At 39.8% G+C, this 17,453-nt stretch overlaps 1 protein-coding gene across 7 annotated transcripts in view; it reads left to right on the forward strand.

Moving 5' to 3' along the window:
- The window catches only part of GREB1L (GREB1 like retinoic acid receptor coactivator), a 143,513-nt gene that overhangs the window by 75,003 nt on the left and 51,057 nt on the right, over nt 1-17,453 (forward strand). For 5 of the 7 annotated variants that reach the window (XM_086740698.1, XM_086740701.1, XM_086740704.1 and 2 more), the window contains 4 exons: nt 3,136-3,307; nt 3,521-3,718; nt 12,435-12,611; nt 15,808-15,984. In XM_086740698.1, coding sequence (XP_086596824.1) covers nt 3,139-3,307; nt 3,521-3,718; nt 12,435-12,611; nt 15,808-15,984 — 721 coding nt within the window. In that variant the 5' untranslated portion in view covers nt 3,136-3,138. The remainder of the gene's footprint in view (nt 1-3,135; nt 3,308-3,520; nt 3,719-12,434; nt 12,612-15,807; nt 15,985-17,453) is intronic. The other 2 variants (XM_086740702.1, XM_086740705.1) reach the window with 1 other exon arrangement.

Raw genomic sequence — 17,453 nt, forward strand, 5'->3', positions numbered from 1 at the left:
CTCACTAACGCTACATCAGATGTGCACACTTTTAGGAAAAAATTGTCTTAATTTCACTCTGGAAAGCAACAGGGGTTTGTTTGTTTTATTTTTACCAAACGGCCTCATATAGGAAAGCAGGATAGACATATTACTTGGATAATTTTTTTTTTTTGGTAATGAGTATTAATTTAGTTACATTAAATAACTGGGTTTGGTCACATTTAAATGCAGATATAGCAGGTACATCTCTTAATAACATAAATTGTTTTTCACTCTTTTTTCCCTTCCTTTCAAATTCCACCACACTGTTTTTCCTCCAGACTCTTTGCTGCTGTGCTCCACCACTGCTGTGATGCGCTCGCTGCGAGCTGCCTCCTGTTTATGCTGGGAGGAGGATAATGAAGTGCTTCCTAATTGCACCAGGGGTTTAGGGTTCAAAAGCTGAAACGCTAAGACATTAATGCCTTGGATTGCTGCCCTTGGCTTCTGGGCAGGCTGGATCAGGGTGACACAACCCAAACTGGCCAGCAGCTCGGGCGGAGGGTCTCACCAGCTCCTCTCCTCTGTGGAGGGAGAGCCTCCTGCCCCTCCTCTCCCCACCTTGAACTCCAGATGAACGCCCAGCTGTCCTAATGGCCTCAGGCAGTGTTAGGAAATCAGCTGCCCAGTGCTGGCTCCCAGGTTCCCCTCCTGCAGCCCAGCAGGACCCCTGGTCACTGCCCCGTCTTGCACAAGCGCACCCCTGACAAGCCTTCCTCCTGCTCCGCTTCCGTGCTGCGGAGACCAGTGCTCTGCACAAGCTGCAGTTCCTAAGCTTTCCTTTACTTGATGTTTCCAGTTGCGATCTCTTGGCAAGCTAGAAAAGTCCTCCAGCAATATTAACCAGCCTTCTCAAGTAAATCCGCAGCAGTCGCCATCCACAGGCACAGCCCTCTATATAGATTCTGGGAAGGCCAATTACACAGCTTTGGCTTACAAGCACTTTTGCTGAATGCATACTGTATTTTATTAAGTTTCCCATCAAAATGAAAATAGTTGGCATAGATTGTATACAACACAAAGACTGTAGAAAATGTGAAGGATGCACAGACTTCAGGCAGATGATGTGCTGTGGGAATTGCAAATTTTCCAATTCTTAAAGGTGGATTCATTTTTATTACAGTATTTTAACTAATGTCTTTTCATTGGAATGCATTCCTGGAATCCTACCTTAAGCATATCATACCTGATGTAAAATTCCATAGCACAGAAATGAAATGTTATGGTATGTAATTTAATGATATAATGGTTTATCATTATTTCACCAATTTCAGAAAATTCAGTAAAATTTCAGTAAAACCAAGATTTCAGTCACTTAGCTGTTTTTCATCAGTTCTTTGTTGAGAGGCTCCTGACATCATTTACTGTCCTGCAACCTTACTCCTGCCTTAGCGTAACTTTTTCCTTCACTCTGTAGTTGTGTGTTTGTGCACATTCCCTGCCATTTCCAAATGTAGTGAAAACTTACAGAATGAAAAAGACAATCTACTTGTCTTAAGTATTTTATTGCTGAAGTATCTGAATGCATCATGTGAAGAAATTGTGTTTATATGTCTCTGGTTGGCATAGGGAAATGCTGTTGCCCCAAAATTTATTAAGAGCGGGTCTAAGTCAGAGATGTGGAATTATTTTCCCTAAACAGGGGACTGAGCATCTCTCCCAGGTTGGAGGTGAGTAATTAAATAAGCTTCATGCCTATTTATTCCAGTAGTATAGTAATATTTAGCTTTTAGATATTTGTCTATACCAGCACATCTCAAACACTGCTGTAAGTAGCTGTCATCATTATTGCTCTTTTACAGGTGGCCCTGAGGACCTTGAGCAACCAAGTGATAAAGCAGGAGTGGAATTGTAGGTTTTCTAAATGCCAACTTATCTTCTTGGCCAAGGTCTCTTCCTGGTCATAGGGCTAGGTGACATCTAGTGAAGGGAAGTACTAAGATAACATATAAGATTGTGTACTTTTCTATCTACTGATTCAACTGGGGAAAAGTTCTTTGTCAAAATGAAATTATTCAAAAATGCAGTCTTGTATTCAGAATACTGGAAAATGTTAGATTGCTGTTTCTTTGCAGCAAATGTCATATGGTATAATGATCCAGCAAAGTGGAAAATTTCGTGTTTCAGTGAGTCTCCCTCAGCTCATTGTAAAACCTTCCATGGCCATCCTGCTACTAAATGTTAACGTTTGAGAGTCTGTATTCTAATGCTGAGGGCACAAATATAACGGAGTGTGGGCTGTATAATGGTACTCAAGGAGAAATAATGATCTACAGGTCTGTTTGTGCTTGAATATTTCATAAAGTTCATTAATTCATTGTTGATATAAACATAAATGCTAATTGTCAAAGCAGATATTTAAATTATTTTTATCACTATACTAGTGTAAAGCATAATTTAAAATAAAAACATTTCACAGCATTTGCTGTGTATGGTTTGGATGTTACTTATTTCTCTCTTTCTTTACTTACATCCTTTGTTGTAAGAGTATGATTAGATCATTTGAGCTATATGCATCAGGCTGCATGTAAATCATAGTATTATGTTGAGAACAAGAGGTGAAGACCCTGAAAAGGCAGAGGAATGACCTTCTGTGTAATTTCAGTTAATATTAGCAAGAGCAAAAATTCAAGGTGTTGGTTGTCTGTATGTATTGTTTCTCTGCAAGTGATGGCATACTGACAAGTGAAATAATGTAAACACACAGTTAGACAACTAGTGAGGAAGTCAAACTTGATGTTTTTAATTTTCTGTGTTACGCACCATTCTGTAGCCTATTCTGAAAATCCAAAAAAGACAATAATAATGTCTCCATTAAATTCTGCACCAAGCATGTTCTTGAGGCTGTTGAGAGGCCATGTATGCAGAAGACACAAAGCGTGTGCTGGAAATGTGCTAAAAGCTGTTATTGCAACAAGAGGACAGAGTCTACCGGATAGAGAGAGAAATGTGAACACGTAGTACTAGTTAAAGGTGTTATTTTCATAGTGTACTTTCTAACTAACTTGATGTCACTGTCATGACAGATGTTAATAAGACCTCACTCCTCATTTGTAAATGGTCTGCTTATGCGCTTTCCTATCCTCTTATCAGCTGTTTTCTTTGTCTTTTTAGATCATGGGGAATTCATATGCAGGGCAACTAAAATCTGCCCGTTTTGAAGAAGCTCTTCATAACTCTATAGAAGCTTCTCTGAGATGTAGCAGTGTTGTCCCACGGCCGATCTTTTCACAGCTGTACCTGGATCCTGACCAGCCTCCTTTCTTGCCGGAAGGTAACCATGAAAGTATGGCATACTTCAATTGTTGATTTTTCTGTGTGAGAAAGGGATGGGATATGTTTCACTAAAAAAACAGCCACAGAGCAGATCATTGTGTGATGCAAAACCTGAATCTTAGGCATCATTAAGGAGAAAGAATGACATGCTGGTTATTTTAAAAGAAGATAGAAGCAAGTGTTGTTAAAAAAAAGTTTCATTTATTTTTTTATTCTTACTCAGATGTGAAGCCAAAGGTGGAAGAGTTGGATAAAGAGTTAGTACATCGCTATTCACAAAATGGAAATCTGGACTTTTCTACCAACCAAACTGTTAATGAAATGGAAGATGAAGAGGAGGATGAGGACATGTCAGATTCAAGTAGTCCACCAATTCCATATTCACAAAAACCTGCCCCGGAAGGGTCTTGCACTACTGATGGTTGGTGTCCATTCTTTTTACTGTGTGATCTTTGCAACTAATTTTCAGTGTAATATGTAGTCTCTACAGTTAGAAACTCTTGATCTAGGAAGTCTGAAAATACAGTTTATAGTCAAAATCTTACATGTGAGAAAATATGGATTAAGATGACTTGTTTCAGGACGTAAGATATAATGTATTTTCCAAAGCAGTGGTAGTTTCTGAAAGCCCCTTGTGTTCTGTGCTTATCATTGGTTTACTGTCCTCATAGAAGTTGCTTAGGTCTGCGTCAGTGCGACTGGCTCTCAATCTATACCTGAATTATTCTCAGAAACATTGGCAAAGCTGAATTTGGTTGCTTCTATGGGCAGAAGGAAGAGTACGGAGAGAGAAAATGGAGAAGAGACTTGATGTTCCTTCTGCTGTTATAAGGATATAAAAGGAATGATAGTGGAAGCTTGTCTGTTTTGTCTTCCCCACTTGCCTGCTGGCCATTGCTTGCTTACCCTGAGCTGTCCTGATTGTTGTTCAAGATGAGGAAAATTGTTAACAGTACTGTTTTCATTTAGTTTTAAATGTCTCAAAGGAAGAGTCAGATCAGTATGCATATTTGGACCAGGTAAGCTTGATGTAATTGTTTTATCTTATTTCATAATTCTTCTATTCTGAAGATTTAACTTAATTAAAGAGGGATGATCTATTCATATCTATTAGATGTACTTCTCTTAAAAAGATCCCCCTGCCCCCCTCAAATCCTTGGAAACGAACCACCCTTCTCACCGGGTCCAAAAGCCCTTCTTGACATTTTATTCAATGTCTTCCTGAATTATGGGCTTCCTTGTGCAGAGTGCATAAAAAGTTGTAATTTGTAAAATGGTTTTGTATCTTGTTGTAGTGTATGGTTATATGTGGTGGTAGAAGTAAGCACTAGTGACTGGTAATCCTTTGAAATTTTGAGGGTGTAGTTGGTGACAAATGGTGACATTTTTGCCTTTACCCCTTCCAAATGCAGCTTACATGAGCATGTTTACCCTCTGTAACCATATACTGACAGTTCCCTGTAATACAAAGAATAGAAAAGCTGGGCAATATTGTTGTGAGAATTTGTTGCTCAAACAGAGGTGTGTTTGCTCTCCTTCGGAGGCTTGTAAATTGGTAGGAGAAGAAAAGGAGAAAGTATAAAATGATGTATTCTCAGTTGAAGACAAGTATAATTAAGGCTGCAAAATCTCCTATGGAGAACATAAACAGTTCTAATCACTTCTTTTAAAGAAATGTGAAATAAATGGGGCAGGATGCGGAGGAGAACCAACAGGGTGGTAAGAGAAAGGAGTTCTGTCTAACGAGGCTCTTTGCCTGCCAGAACAAAAGCTGACATGGCATATACTTACACCTTCTAAATAAGTCAAGGATAAAACACTAAGAAAGAAAAAGAGCTGGTCATGTCAACGGGGCCCTGTGGAAGTGTAATGGATTCATAAATGGTTGTAAATGCATTCAGGTTCAAGGTTTAGAGTTTTTTAACGATTGGTGACACAGTTCCGGACCAGTCTGCCAGCAGCAGGAGTAGAGCTCAAAACCTTATCTTACTCTAAGACCACAGTGCATTCAATTGTTAAAGAGATTTTATATGACATCAAGAGATCTTTCTCAGTCTCACTTACACATTCTTGTGATCCCTCGTTGTGCTTGCATGCCCAGACAACGATGTCCATTGTGAGTTTCCAGGTAAAGGTCTGTATCTTTGCTTGAGAGGTGACCTTTCATCCACGTGCAAACTGTTCCATGTTCACCAGAGCCTTTGCCACCTCTGCTCAGGATTGCTTCGTAAGGCTGCCCTGCCCGATGTGGCACTGCGAGCTGTTCCTCAGCTGTCAAGTGCTCACTGCAATGCAGGCCTCTACGCTGTGGCTGCGTATTGCATGTCACCAGGTTCACAGAATTACAGAATCACAGAATTATTATCAAGATTGGAAAAGACCTAAAAGATCATCCAGTCCAACCATCACCAATACTTCTCAGCTAAATCATATCCCTCAACACAACATCCAAACGTTTCTTGAACACCCCCATGGTCGGTGACTCCACCACCTCCCTGGGCAGTGCAGGTTATACCTAGTTGTGCTGTAGTTGCATAATGTATGTAACTATATGCTCATGTATGTGTAATATTATGCTTTTTAGTATGTCCTGGAAAAAAAGATGACTACAAGGGGTGGGTTTGTGTTTTGATATTTATCTAGAAGTCTTTAATGATCAGAGCACCCTAGAAGAAAGTTTCTTGTGTTACCTTTGCAGAATTTTAGGATTGTTCATTACTCTTTGTCAAGTTTACTATTCTGAATTTACAAAATCTGTCTTGCTCTTCAATGTTGTTGTCAAGGAGCTGATTTAAGAGAACAGTATTTTTGTATCCGGAAAAGGAAAGGAAAATACGTTTTTAAAAATACTACTACTAGTCTGTTAGGACAGTTTTACATAAGTGTTTAAAACACTCAGTTTCCCAAACATTCATGCTGCAGACCGTATCTCAGCAAGATATTAATCTGATAGCTCATCTTTCATCTCATGAAAATGCCCTTCCAGAGAGGTAAAACAATTACTGCCATTGTTGACATCCCTTATCTTAGTTATTTAATTACAAAGATAAGTAACATTAGGAAAATGTTAAAGAATACTGATAGACTAATTGAAGTCACTGTAAGTGTTTGGATGCTTTAACCTAAGCAGGTATTTAATTGCTTATCCAGGAGCAAAATACTGGTACTAGAACCTGCAGTTCATAGCTCCGCTTGCTGTAAAACTTGTCTCCCACCTTCTAGCACAGATGGGGTGAAATCTTTTTCCCTTTTAAGGTATTTGTGCTGTTTCCTTTTCCTGGATTCAGGATTTATGCCATAACCATAATATTATTTTCTATGATGACTTATTCTTTTATTCAGATGGCTGAGTTGTCAGTCACATGGGTGCAGAAAGTAGATCTTAATGCTTTCATTCATCAGTTAAAACAATAAATGCCTCAAAAGTGACAGTTCATTGGATGTTCCTTCTCAGCTGGTCGCAATATTAAATGCCTTAACCCTCCTGTTAGCCCATTGGAAAGAGCAACTGCATTTGCCGTTGATTCTGCTGTTAGTCATGAAAGTAAAGACTTTGTTATTGAGAAGAATAATGGCATTTGTGAGATTCACTTCTTTTCAGGGACTTTTTTTTCTGCTCAACACAAACTTTTGTAACTAGCTTACACCTTGAAACAAGATTTCAAGAAAAATGCCTCTTAATTTTCATACAGATAGCTCAAATATGCAACAAAATAATACAATAAGCTGTTCCGAACAACTTGTTTGTTATAGCTTTAAAACTGGCTATTTCTAATTTGTGGAGTGGCTTTTGTGCAAACTGTGGGAAACACAATAGTAGCACCTTTCTTTTGTTGGTAAATCCTCAATTTACCTGATGCTTAAAGAAGGGTCAAGGTAGTTTCAGAGGCAATTAGGTAAGCAGGTACTTAACACCTGATCAGTTACTGTGAAGTTACAATAGCAAGTGACAGTGACTAGTAATTCATATGTAATTCTTGGAAGCTAATTCCTTATGCAAATACCTCATTTATTGCAGTACAAGGGGCTGGTACCCCGCATTGGAACTGCTTCTTGTTACTGGTGGGGAAAGGGAAAATATATACAAATTTGGTTTTAAAGAAGATACCAGCACTTATAAGTGTTCACAGTTGTGAGGATACATTTTCATTTTCGGGAAGATGCGACTGGATTAACTTAAATGAAGTGATGTTGGAGAATGCAAATGTGCTTTTCAGAAGCAAAAACTAATGAATTTTTTTTTCAAAGAAATGCAGATAATGTGTGTAAAAGCTATTCATTATTCTTTTTTTTTGGTGACTGTTCTTGGTATTTGCAAATCTCTAATCAGAATATAAATGCCTGTTTTTTATGTAAAACAAAGCTGAGATCCTGTGGGAAGATGATTTTTTTAACAGAACAGCTCAACTATGTATTTTTACTTTTTATAATTACACATTGATAAACAATTTCATAATGAGAAGCTGTTTTGTTTTAGTGGCTCATGGGTTTTCTCTTCATACTTAGATGCCTGTTGAAGGTACACAGGTAAGTGTGACACTGACGTGCCATTATTTTTTTCTTAAAAAGTTGTATGTGTTAGTGCTGCTTAACATAGAAATTTGAGTGCAAACTCGATTATAAATGAATAGCTATGAAAAGTAAATAGATTTTCCATGTTCTAAATCTTAAACATGGGCAGCACAAGTTCTGAGTGTATAGAGACATCATGTCTTGTCTTGCCTAATGTGGAAATGGTTATCTCTCACAGATAATTAAATATCAATGCAAAATCAGGCAAAGGAGGAAATTAAAAAAGTTTGAGGTCTCTGTGTTGCTTGCTAGATAGAAAAAGACAATGTAGCAGAGAAGGGAGTTAATCCCTCCTTTCTCTCCTCACAGTCAGTTACTTGCTTCCAAATTAAAGTTTCTTGCATGCAGTTTTCTCATTCAGTTTAAAAAAGCAGCAGGAACTTAAAACTAGAAAAGTGGTTTGCAGCCCCAAAAGCCAAGGGGAAAAAACGGTAATGAAGGGCTCTTGAGTATACCATCTGCTTGTCTTTGAAGCAAAATTCAAGACTTTTAGTGCACAGAAGCAGATTTGCATTCTCCCCATGTCTCCTGGTGGAAGTGAGCCCCAGCTATACCTGGCCAAGCTCTGCAATCCTCCCTGGCTCTATTGTTGCAGCTGTTGAACAAAGAAGAGAAGACCCCTGGAAGCTCTGAGGGTCTGTCTGTGCTGCCCCCTCTTGCTGCTCTCCCATCAGGATCCCTTTCTCCTGACAGAAAGGGAATCAGAAGAAGCTGCTTTTAGTGTTAGCCCTGTAACTTGTCTCACTCCCTCAGAAAACGAGGTTTTGGCAGTTGCCTGTGAGCTCTACTGCCCGTCTGTTGGGAAGCTGGTAGCTGCTTTCTGCCACTTTTGGCAGAGAGGGAGAGATCCTGGAGTTAATGAATTTCAGCAAGATTTGTGAAGTTCAGGAGCTGGTTGGATGACATTGGTGTCCCCAAACTAGTGTGCCCTGGGGCAGAAAAGTAATTACAGCTTTCCTCTTGCATAGCCTGAATGTTACAGAGGAATGTGCTGGCCAGCCAGTCTACACATACGTATCTCTGATCCAGAGATGTCGCCAGCTAAGGCAAGAAGGATGTCAGAGGAGATTGTGCGAGGAGGAAGAAGGGGAACATGGAAGAGATCTGGGAGCGCTTTGGGTGGAGTAGGAGATGATACAGGGGGTAAATCTTAGGTATTGTTTGCAGATTAGGCAGGATGCAGCTTTTTACAGTGCAGTCCTACATATCCTGAATGGTGGGAAATATTAAATATATTCAGATCAACCGACTCTCGGGTAAGAGGCTGCTATTGCCTGTGATAGCAGACTGAGACAGATCAGTTTGTTTCAATGGGTACTGCTAAGATGTTACCTAGTAATGCTTCTAAACTTGTTAAGATGTGATGGGTTTCCTTAGGGTTTTCGTGCACCTTCTCCCCTGTGACTCATAGAGAATGGTGATGTGCAGCTGCTCAAAGTATAGCTGAAGTTGTTTTGCTCCTTGCCTGGATGATAGCAGAGTCTTTGCTTCTGTCTCAGGTCTTCTGGAGTGCTGGAGCATTGCTTCATCTTACTGGGACATCAAAACCTTCAAGCATCCACTGAGGCTCTAAGTTTCTCATATGATCTTCAGCCCTCTCAATGTAGTGTACTCTTTCTGAGAGCAAGTCTGTATTGAAACATAACTGTTAACAACATTGACAACCAAAATCCTGTTTTCTTTTATGCCCTAGTATTGCTGTTACTGATGGTTCAAAAGCCTCTTTTTAGTCACTGTTTGTGCTTCTGGGCATTTCCTGAAAATGTTTAGGTAGAGACAAGGCATGAAGAGTAATTGTGCAAAAGCACAGGTTTAAATCTGTCTTGAAATCTTACTGCACTTGCTGTTTCATAATCCTTATCTGCAGGTTTCCTGTTTGCCCACATTGTCAGCAATGGGTAATTTTTCTGTTTTAAATCTAGATATAGAGCGGTATTTTCTAAATGTGTCAGCGACTCAGATTTCACTGAATGCCTAAATATTTAAGGCCAGTTTTGAAAATTCTGAATGTAGTACCCAGATGAGATAAACATTTGAATAAGTGAATTCTATAATGAATGAGCGAAAAGGGAATTTTGTTCCTATGTTTATCTGTAACTGTTTCCTTTTAAATTACATTGGAAAGTCTAGATAGTGCTTAACCTAGTACCTAGCCTTCGCATCCTATTGATTAGGATCCATATGTTTCTAAGGAATAAACCTTAAAAAGGGTTTAACATACTAAAATCAAATTGCATCTAATCAGAAAAGAATATTTTTTTTCTTTAAATATGCAGTTTTAATGCTTTTCCCTTAAAACATAGGTTCCCTCTTTTTGATAAGTTGTCACTGAAATCTGCTGATTTGTAAATAAAAACTTCAGGTGCTTCATTTTAATTCATTGGCTGGAAGAAGAGGTATGCAAGGGGTGAGTGGCAGCTAGCTTTCAGCTCGAGTGAGCTGCTGCTGGCACTGAGCTGATTGAATAACTGAAGAAACTATTCAGCCCAGAACTGGTTCAGCAGATCGTGGGTGTAGGCACAAGACTGAACCTGTGTTGGACTCTGTTTTCAGCAAGCTGCTGCTTGCCAGAAGGTTCATGCTAGCTGATTCTGTGCATTCCATTTTGTGTGTGCATGCTTTTTGCCTGGTACAGTTCTGAGATAAAAACAAAAAACAACATTAGCTTTCACTGTATTTGCTGAAGTTTTAAACTGCTGGTTTTAGCCATTAATAATGGCTGAGGTGGCTGTTGGTTAAGCTGTGATCACATTGTGTTTCCAGATGCTTAGGCAGCATCTTTCTCCAGTGGTTTAACACTTCTGTACAATCTCTGTAAAAACTGTGGACTACTTGAATAATATTTTAAATAAAGTGTAAGTAATATATATTAATGGCTGAAGTCCTACTAGATATTACAGTAATTTCAAATTTATTTTGATATGTTTGATTTTAACTATAATATTAAACCAGGACATGTTATTTTTATTTTCTTTCTTTTGAAATACCGATTCTTGTAGATGCATGCATGTGTTGTCTATGTTGTGATATTTCTATGGCTGTAGTGGAAGAGAGATGGTCAATGGATAAATGTGCGATGTCTTTGGACATCCTGAAGTAGAGGAGGTTTCCACCAACTGCTACTGAGAGAGGTCTGAGGCCAGACTGTAGCTCTGGTCTTGTAGCTGGAGAAGTGAGAATTGGAGTGGAACACAACATAATAGTCTGGTTCTTCATAGAACTTGATGGTGCTTTGATTTACTTCTGCCTAAGGGAAATTGGAAAGCTCAGCGTGATCATATCTTTTCCTATGGAGGAAACCACACAACTGTTGCTTTCTCTCACGCTTGTCATTTCCTTGCTTGAAAACAGAAGTTGCTCAAGAAAAATAATATGATGGAGCTGTACTAAAAAGTGACATGTGATTGTGACCCCTCTAAGTCCAGTGCTGAAGCTAACGGAAGAGTCTTTGAATGTTGTTAATTTACTTAACCAAAAGAATTTAACTTTAAAGTTGGTTTTGCTATAAGCAAAAGATTGGACCAGATGGACTTTCAGAGGTCCCGTAATTGCTCTGTGATGTGAAGTGCCCTAAGCTGTCCCATCCAAACTGTTGAAGATCCCCGCTGTGGCTGCTTGGTGGGTGGCTGCCAAGCTCACCCCTGACTCCTGAGCTTGCAAGAGCCCCGTTGCGATGCCTGGCCACAGCTGTGGGCTGCCCTGTTGTGCTTTTTTGTGTGGCCCAGCCTGCCACCTGCTCGCTGCGGAACATGGAACAGCAGAAGCTTGCTCCAGTCCCCAGTTTTGCCCACTTCTGCTGCTGGCTTTAGCCCTGCTTTGACCAGTAGCACAAGAACCAATGTTATGTTCTTACTTTGTGCGCATATGTGTATTTGGGTGGGAAAAAAACTCCTTGGAGGCTGGAAGTCATGCAGTCCGTTGAGACTTCAAGAGACTTAATTGGAGGCTTACAGAAAACGTGTTGTATATCTCTAAAACCAGTGAATTAATCATCCTAAAAGTTTAGACAAGTTAAAAGTTAAAAAAGGACTACTTTCCTTTAGTAGTCAGTACTAAACTTCAGTGATTAATTTTTATCATTCCTTTGTATTACTTAGTGATGTTTATGTACTAATGCCGCCTGTTACAAGCAAGAAAGACAAAATTGGTTCGCTTGAAAAGACTGTAAACTAAGATTTGGCAATGAAGAAGTGTTCTTTGGAATGTTTTAATAACTGTTTTCTGTTACAAAATCACAAACTTCCTTTCTTCTTTTCAATGGTTTTGAAAAATGGGGTTTCTAAGCCATTTGGTGTCTAGTTTTTAGAGACTTACTTCTCCTCTCTGCATGAGTCTGTTCAGAATCTCTTTAAAATAATGTTTATCTGTTGTTTCTGAAACCCTGAGCTAGTGGATCTGATGAGATGCTATCTCCATTTCCTCTATTTCCCTTGAAAAGGATATATTAAAACCCCGTAGTTACAGCATCAAGTTGTGAAGCCCCATTTGCTTTTGGAACTAATAAAAAAAGGAAAATTAAACGAAATGTTTTGAAGATTTATCATTTGTTTTGGTTTGTTTTGTAGGTTTTTGTCAAGCAGGCAAGGATTTACGGTTAGTATCTCTGTGCATGGAGCAAATTGATATCCCAGCAGGCTTTCTGTTAGTAGGAGCCAAATCTCCCAACCTTCCTGAGCACATTCTAGTCTGCGCTGTTGACAAGCGGTTTTTGCCAGATGATCATGGAAAAAATGCACTTTTAGGTAAGAGATATTTTTTTTTCTTTGTGCCATAATAATTCAGAGAAAAAGGTCAGTTCAGGATTACCTAAAATAATTTCAGCTAATGACCTTCTAGTAGAAATATGTTGAGGACAGGCTTGTTTTTATTAAATTAAATCTGTAGCTGAACTTGCCTTAAAAGCCCATTTTAAAACAAGTCCCTGATTCCACAATTAACCACAATCAAAGCTCAGTGATTTCTGTGTGGACAGAAGTCAGCTAGAGCCCTGGTATTCTAATTGTGAAATATCCACAAACTCTTTATCTCTACTGATGCTTTCACCATTTTCATTTAAGAAGAGTGATGGTCATGCAACTGTAGAAGATGAGCTATCTATTTTTCTGTGGATTAATGGATAAATTCTGCCCTTGACTCCACCAGGAGCATTGTTCTCAATAGGAGCTCTGAGGGCAGTTTGCCTCTGAAAATCTAATGCACTGAGGGGACTGGGGGGGAATGACATCATAATTGGTTACATTTATGAGGTTTTAATACATTTTTTGTAAATTTTAATACAAGAATTCTCCTTGATTGTTAAAGACAGGCATGTGTGGACCTAGATTTCCTGCCTGACTCACAACTGATACACATTTTAACAGGCTAGTAAAAATGATTTAATGTATTTTGACTCCTTTAGCCTGCTGTGAATTTACTCTCTCATTTCTCCCTCCAGTCATTGTGCTGCCTAGAATATATTCAGAAAGATCTTTCAACAGGAAGAAATTACAATAAAGCATAGATACCCCAATTTGACCACACTGTTTAATTTCTGGTCCAGACTAGCAGTATTTTGCGTAGCTACTGCACACTGTAAACCTTTGGACCTAAGGCAGAAATCCCACTGGCCTGAGTTTGACTGGAGCTGTGCTATGATGTGCTCTTGCTGGGTACAGTTAGGGATGTGGATTCATGGAGTACTCTGGTGTATGCTGCTGTTTTCAGAGGAGCTGCTCCCCCACTAAGCGGAGGAAGTGCAAAGAGTTGATCAATAAGAACTATCTAATAGACAGACAGGTCATGTTTAGTCTGATTAAATGTGGTACTACTTATCTTTGTAAACCTTCCTCCCATCCCTGCCCCCAGTTTTGTATGCATCTATCATCTCTGATATCATTTGATAACGAGCCTAGTGACTCACAACACTGCTCTGGCATTGCTGATGTTACATATTTAAATGCCTCTAGGCCTGTGTAACTGGTACCTATGAGCAAAGAATTGACTTAGTAGCTCTGTGAGACCCTGATGACTGTTAATGACAACTGTGGTCATCATAACTATTGATGCACCAATAGTTCCTCTGGGTTGCAAAGGAGAAGGGAAGAACTGATTCTGATTCAGTCCCAGGAGAAAGGGGATGAAGAAATCTGCTTCTTGGCATCCTCAACAATATGATGGTGAAAGATGTTAATGTAAGGCTAAAGACAATGATCTAATAATTGAGAATTTTATGGAAAATGCCTTTTGTAAAAAAAAATTGAATATCTTTTTCATAAAACTACGAATGTAACTGACAGATGAGTGTAGGAACCAGTATTCTCCAAGGTGCTTGGCACCCCCTCTACTCTGCCCTGGTGAGACCCCACCTGGAGTACTGTGTCCAGTTCTGGAGCCCCCAACACAAGAAGGACATGGACCAGTTGGAGAAGATCCAGAGGAGGGCCACAAAGATGATAAAAGGGCTGGAGCACCTCTCTTATGAGGACAGGCTGAGAGAGTTGGGGCTGTTCAGCCTGCAGAAGAGGAGGCTCCGGGGAGACCTGATAGCGGTCTTCCAGTACCTGAAGGGGGCCTACAAGAAAGATGGGGAAAGGCTGTTTAGTAGGGCCTGTTGCGATAGGACGAGAGGTAATGGTTTTAAAATAGAGGGCCGTAGATTTAGATTAGAAATTAGGAAAAAAATTTTTACGATGAGAGTTATAGAACACTGGAACAGGTTGCCCAGAGAGGTGGTGGAGGCCCCATCCCTGGAAACGTTCAAGGCCAGGCTGGATGAGGCTCTGAGCAACCTGATCTAGTCAGGGATGTCCCTGCTCCTTGCAGGGGGGTTGGACTAGATGACCTTTAAAGGTCCCTTCCAACCCTAACCATTCTATGATGCTATGATTGTGAAAAATAATGATACTAGTGAGGGTGAGAAATTGATTCTTACAGATCTTGAGCTGATTAGTAAATGGAAAAAACTATTACAAATCATTGCTGATGTTTCAGAAAGAATATTTAAAAAAAAAATCATTAAAGGTTTAAAGTGATTCAGAGATGAGTGGAGTGGCAAATAAACCAGAAGAGTTCAGCATTAGATAGTAGAGGGCTTATTCAAACAAGGATTTTAGGGCAGGCCCATTTCAGAATGCCTTGTGCTTTGTTTTAGGAGATACTAGACCGCTGGCATCTATGTACAGCATTCCTATTAACATAGTTGTGAATGGCTCTAGAAATAAGGGTGCATATGATCCTCAGTCTGGACCCTGTCCTGCAGACCTCAACTCAGAATTTCACCCTCTTCTGTGAAATCATGTTGGAAACATTGCAGAAAAGCAATCTTCTGCCGTTATTCCTAAATATGTTACTTTCATGAAAGGTTGTAGGTTTTTAAAAAATATTCTGAAGCACTCCTAGCTTTTGCCATGACAATCTTGGCACCTTAATAAGCTGTAAGGTCCAGCTTACTTGGCAAGTGCCTTGTGTAAGGAGTCTCAGAGAAAGTTCACTAGATAGTAAGGTTAATTTTAGCCGCATGAAGCTATAGTGGCTACTGTGGGTTAGCCACTGTTTTAAGAGAGAGAAGCATGCATCTTGGATCCTATATTTTTTAATGTAGAATTGTGGAAGTGAAATAGGCAACCTCATAGAAATTTCCAGGCCTGGCATCACAGCTTCCCCTTCCCAGGTAGTTTTCCTCTCTGCACTGTGTAGAGTGGAAAATTTGTGGTAGAGTTTTGGCATAGTTCATATGACCTAGAAAGATGGAAGAGTTTCAGAAAAGCCAAGACTAAAATCTGCCTGTGTTCGGCTGCTCCATGACACACATGGGCTGGGCAGGGAATCTGCAGAAGCTGTGTGGCTGGAGACCTCCAGTCGCTCTGAACTGGATGTGCAGGTAGGTTAAAATGGCCTTATTCCTAGCAGATAGCACAAGTCATTTAATTTGTGTGTATACCTTCTGCTTCATTCCTCCAGGATTTTCTGGGAATTGTATAGGCTGTGGAGAAAGAGGATTTCGATACTTCACAGAGTTTTCCAATCATATAAACTTGAAATTAACCACTCAACCAAAGAAGCAGAAGCACTTAAAGTACTACCTAGTAAGAAGCTCCCAAGGTGTACTGTCAAAGGGACCCCTTATTTGCTGGAAAGGTAATAAAGGTGCTGATTCACTTAGGTGGTTTTTTAGTATATTAGTGTGATGCTGAATGAAAAATTGAAAGTTACTGTTGAAATGTATGCATTCAAAAGGAACTGTAAAAGATTACTTTCTTTACTGCTTGAAGGAAAAATTCCGACTGATTTCACTGAAGTCTGGATTTTGCCAGAGAGGTTTATTTTAGTTTAATAGTAACCGTGCAATCATAAATGGACTTCCTCTGTCTCCCCGTACTTTCAGTGGGAGCCCTAAATCTGCCCTTCTTAGGACGTGCAACCATATTGATAGAAGAAGTAAGGTTGCTCAGTCTGCTAGTTCTTTCCTGTGCCTGAAGCAAGATGACTCACAGACAGGGCTCCAATGTTGGCTTTCCACTGATACTCATCTTAGCAGGTGCAATTCAATCTGTCTAATGCCTGAGGATAGCTATCACACCATAAGATTAAGAAAGCTCAGGGAAAGAGGAGAAATCTTGCATACTCTTGCCATTTATGGTATGTTTTACATTTGGGCTTACCCTTTACCGGAGTAGTCTGTGCAATGTTGTTATGTGCTAAAGAGATGACATTTGTGACCCCAAGGAAAGATAGTTCTGGGGTCTGTTGTTGGAGGATGCAGGTTTCTGGAGCTAGAGCCATGCGAAAACTCAAGGAGAGAATCGCTTACCTGCTTGCTGTCTACTAAGTTGGTGTGTATACAGACTGCCTGTCTTCCTCTGCTGTGGTCTTGCTCAGTAAAGTCAGAGTTTGATCTGGTGCCTGTTGTTGTGAAGAGGATGATGTGAGGAGAGGAGAAGCTCCACAGGAGGACTGACATGCATCTGAAGAGTCACATCCTCATGTGAATGGCAGCATGACACCAGAGAGAGATGGTTATCACCGAGCTGTATGAGCGATTACAGTACTGTGTCTGTTAGTGGTTCAAAGGGATCCTGTCTTCAGCTGCTGTTCTCCGTTACGAATATAATTACTTTCAGCTCCATTTTTCAGAAAACTACAGAAAGATTTAATTCGGTAGTCTCTTTCACAGAAAAGTGAAACCTTATCTTTATTTTGGAATCCCTTTTCTGGAACCTGTCCCTGATACTCAGGCAGTTGAGGTTGGTGTGTGTCCTGGTAATCGCTGTCAGGGGTAACACAGATGTGGAGGAGGAAGATACGGGGGTCGCTTTTGGTTATATGCTGATTGCAAGTGTTTTGAGCACCCATGAAAGTTTGGAGAATTGACCAAGAACTGCCCTCATGGGCATTATTTTATAGGCACTATCCCCATATTGCTACCATCCATCTGCTAACCCTTTAGTTAAAGGTCTAGTTAGAAGATGAGAAATGCTCTTAAACACCTCCTCCTCTTCAAATAAAGCCTAATTAGATCTCAATTTTAAAAAATGGATTAATGTGTAATTTTTAAGGTCGTTTTCTCCTCCCTCAACTCAGTTTTCATCCAGACAGACACCCACAGC

This window comes from Chlamydotis macqueenii, chromosome 2 (assembly GCF_036417535.1).
Source record: "Chlamydotis macqueenii isolate bChlMac1 chromosome 2, bChlMac1.mat, whole genome shotgun sequence".
Lineage (NCBI taxonomy): Eukaryota > Metazoa > Chordata > Aves > Otidiformes > Otididae > Chlamydotis > Chlamydotis macqueenii.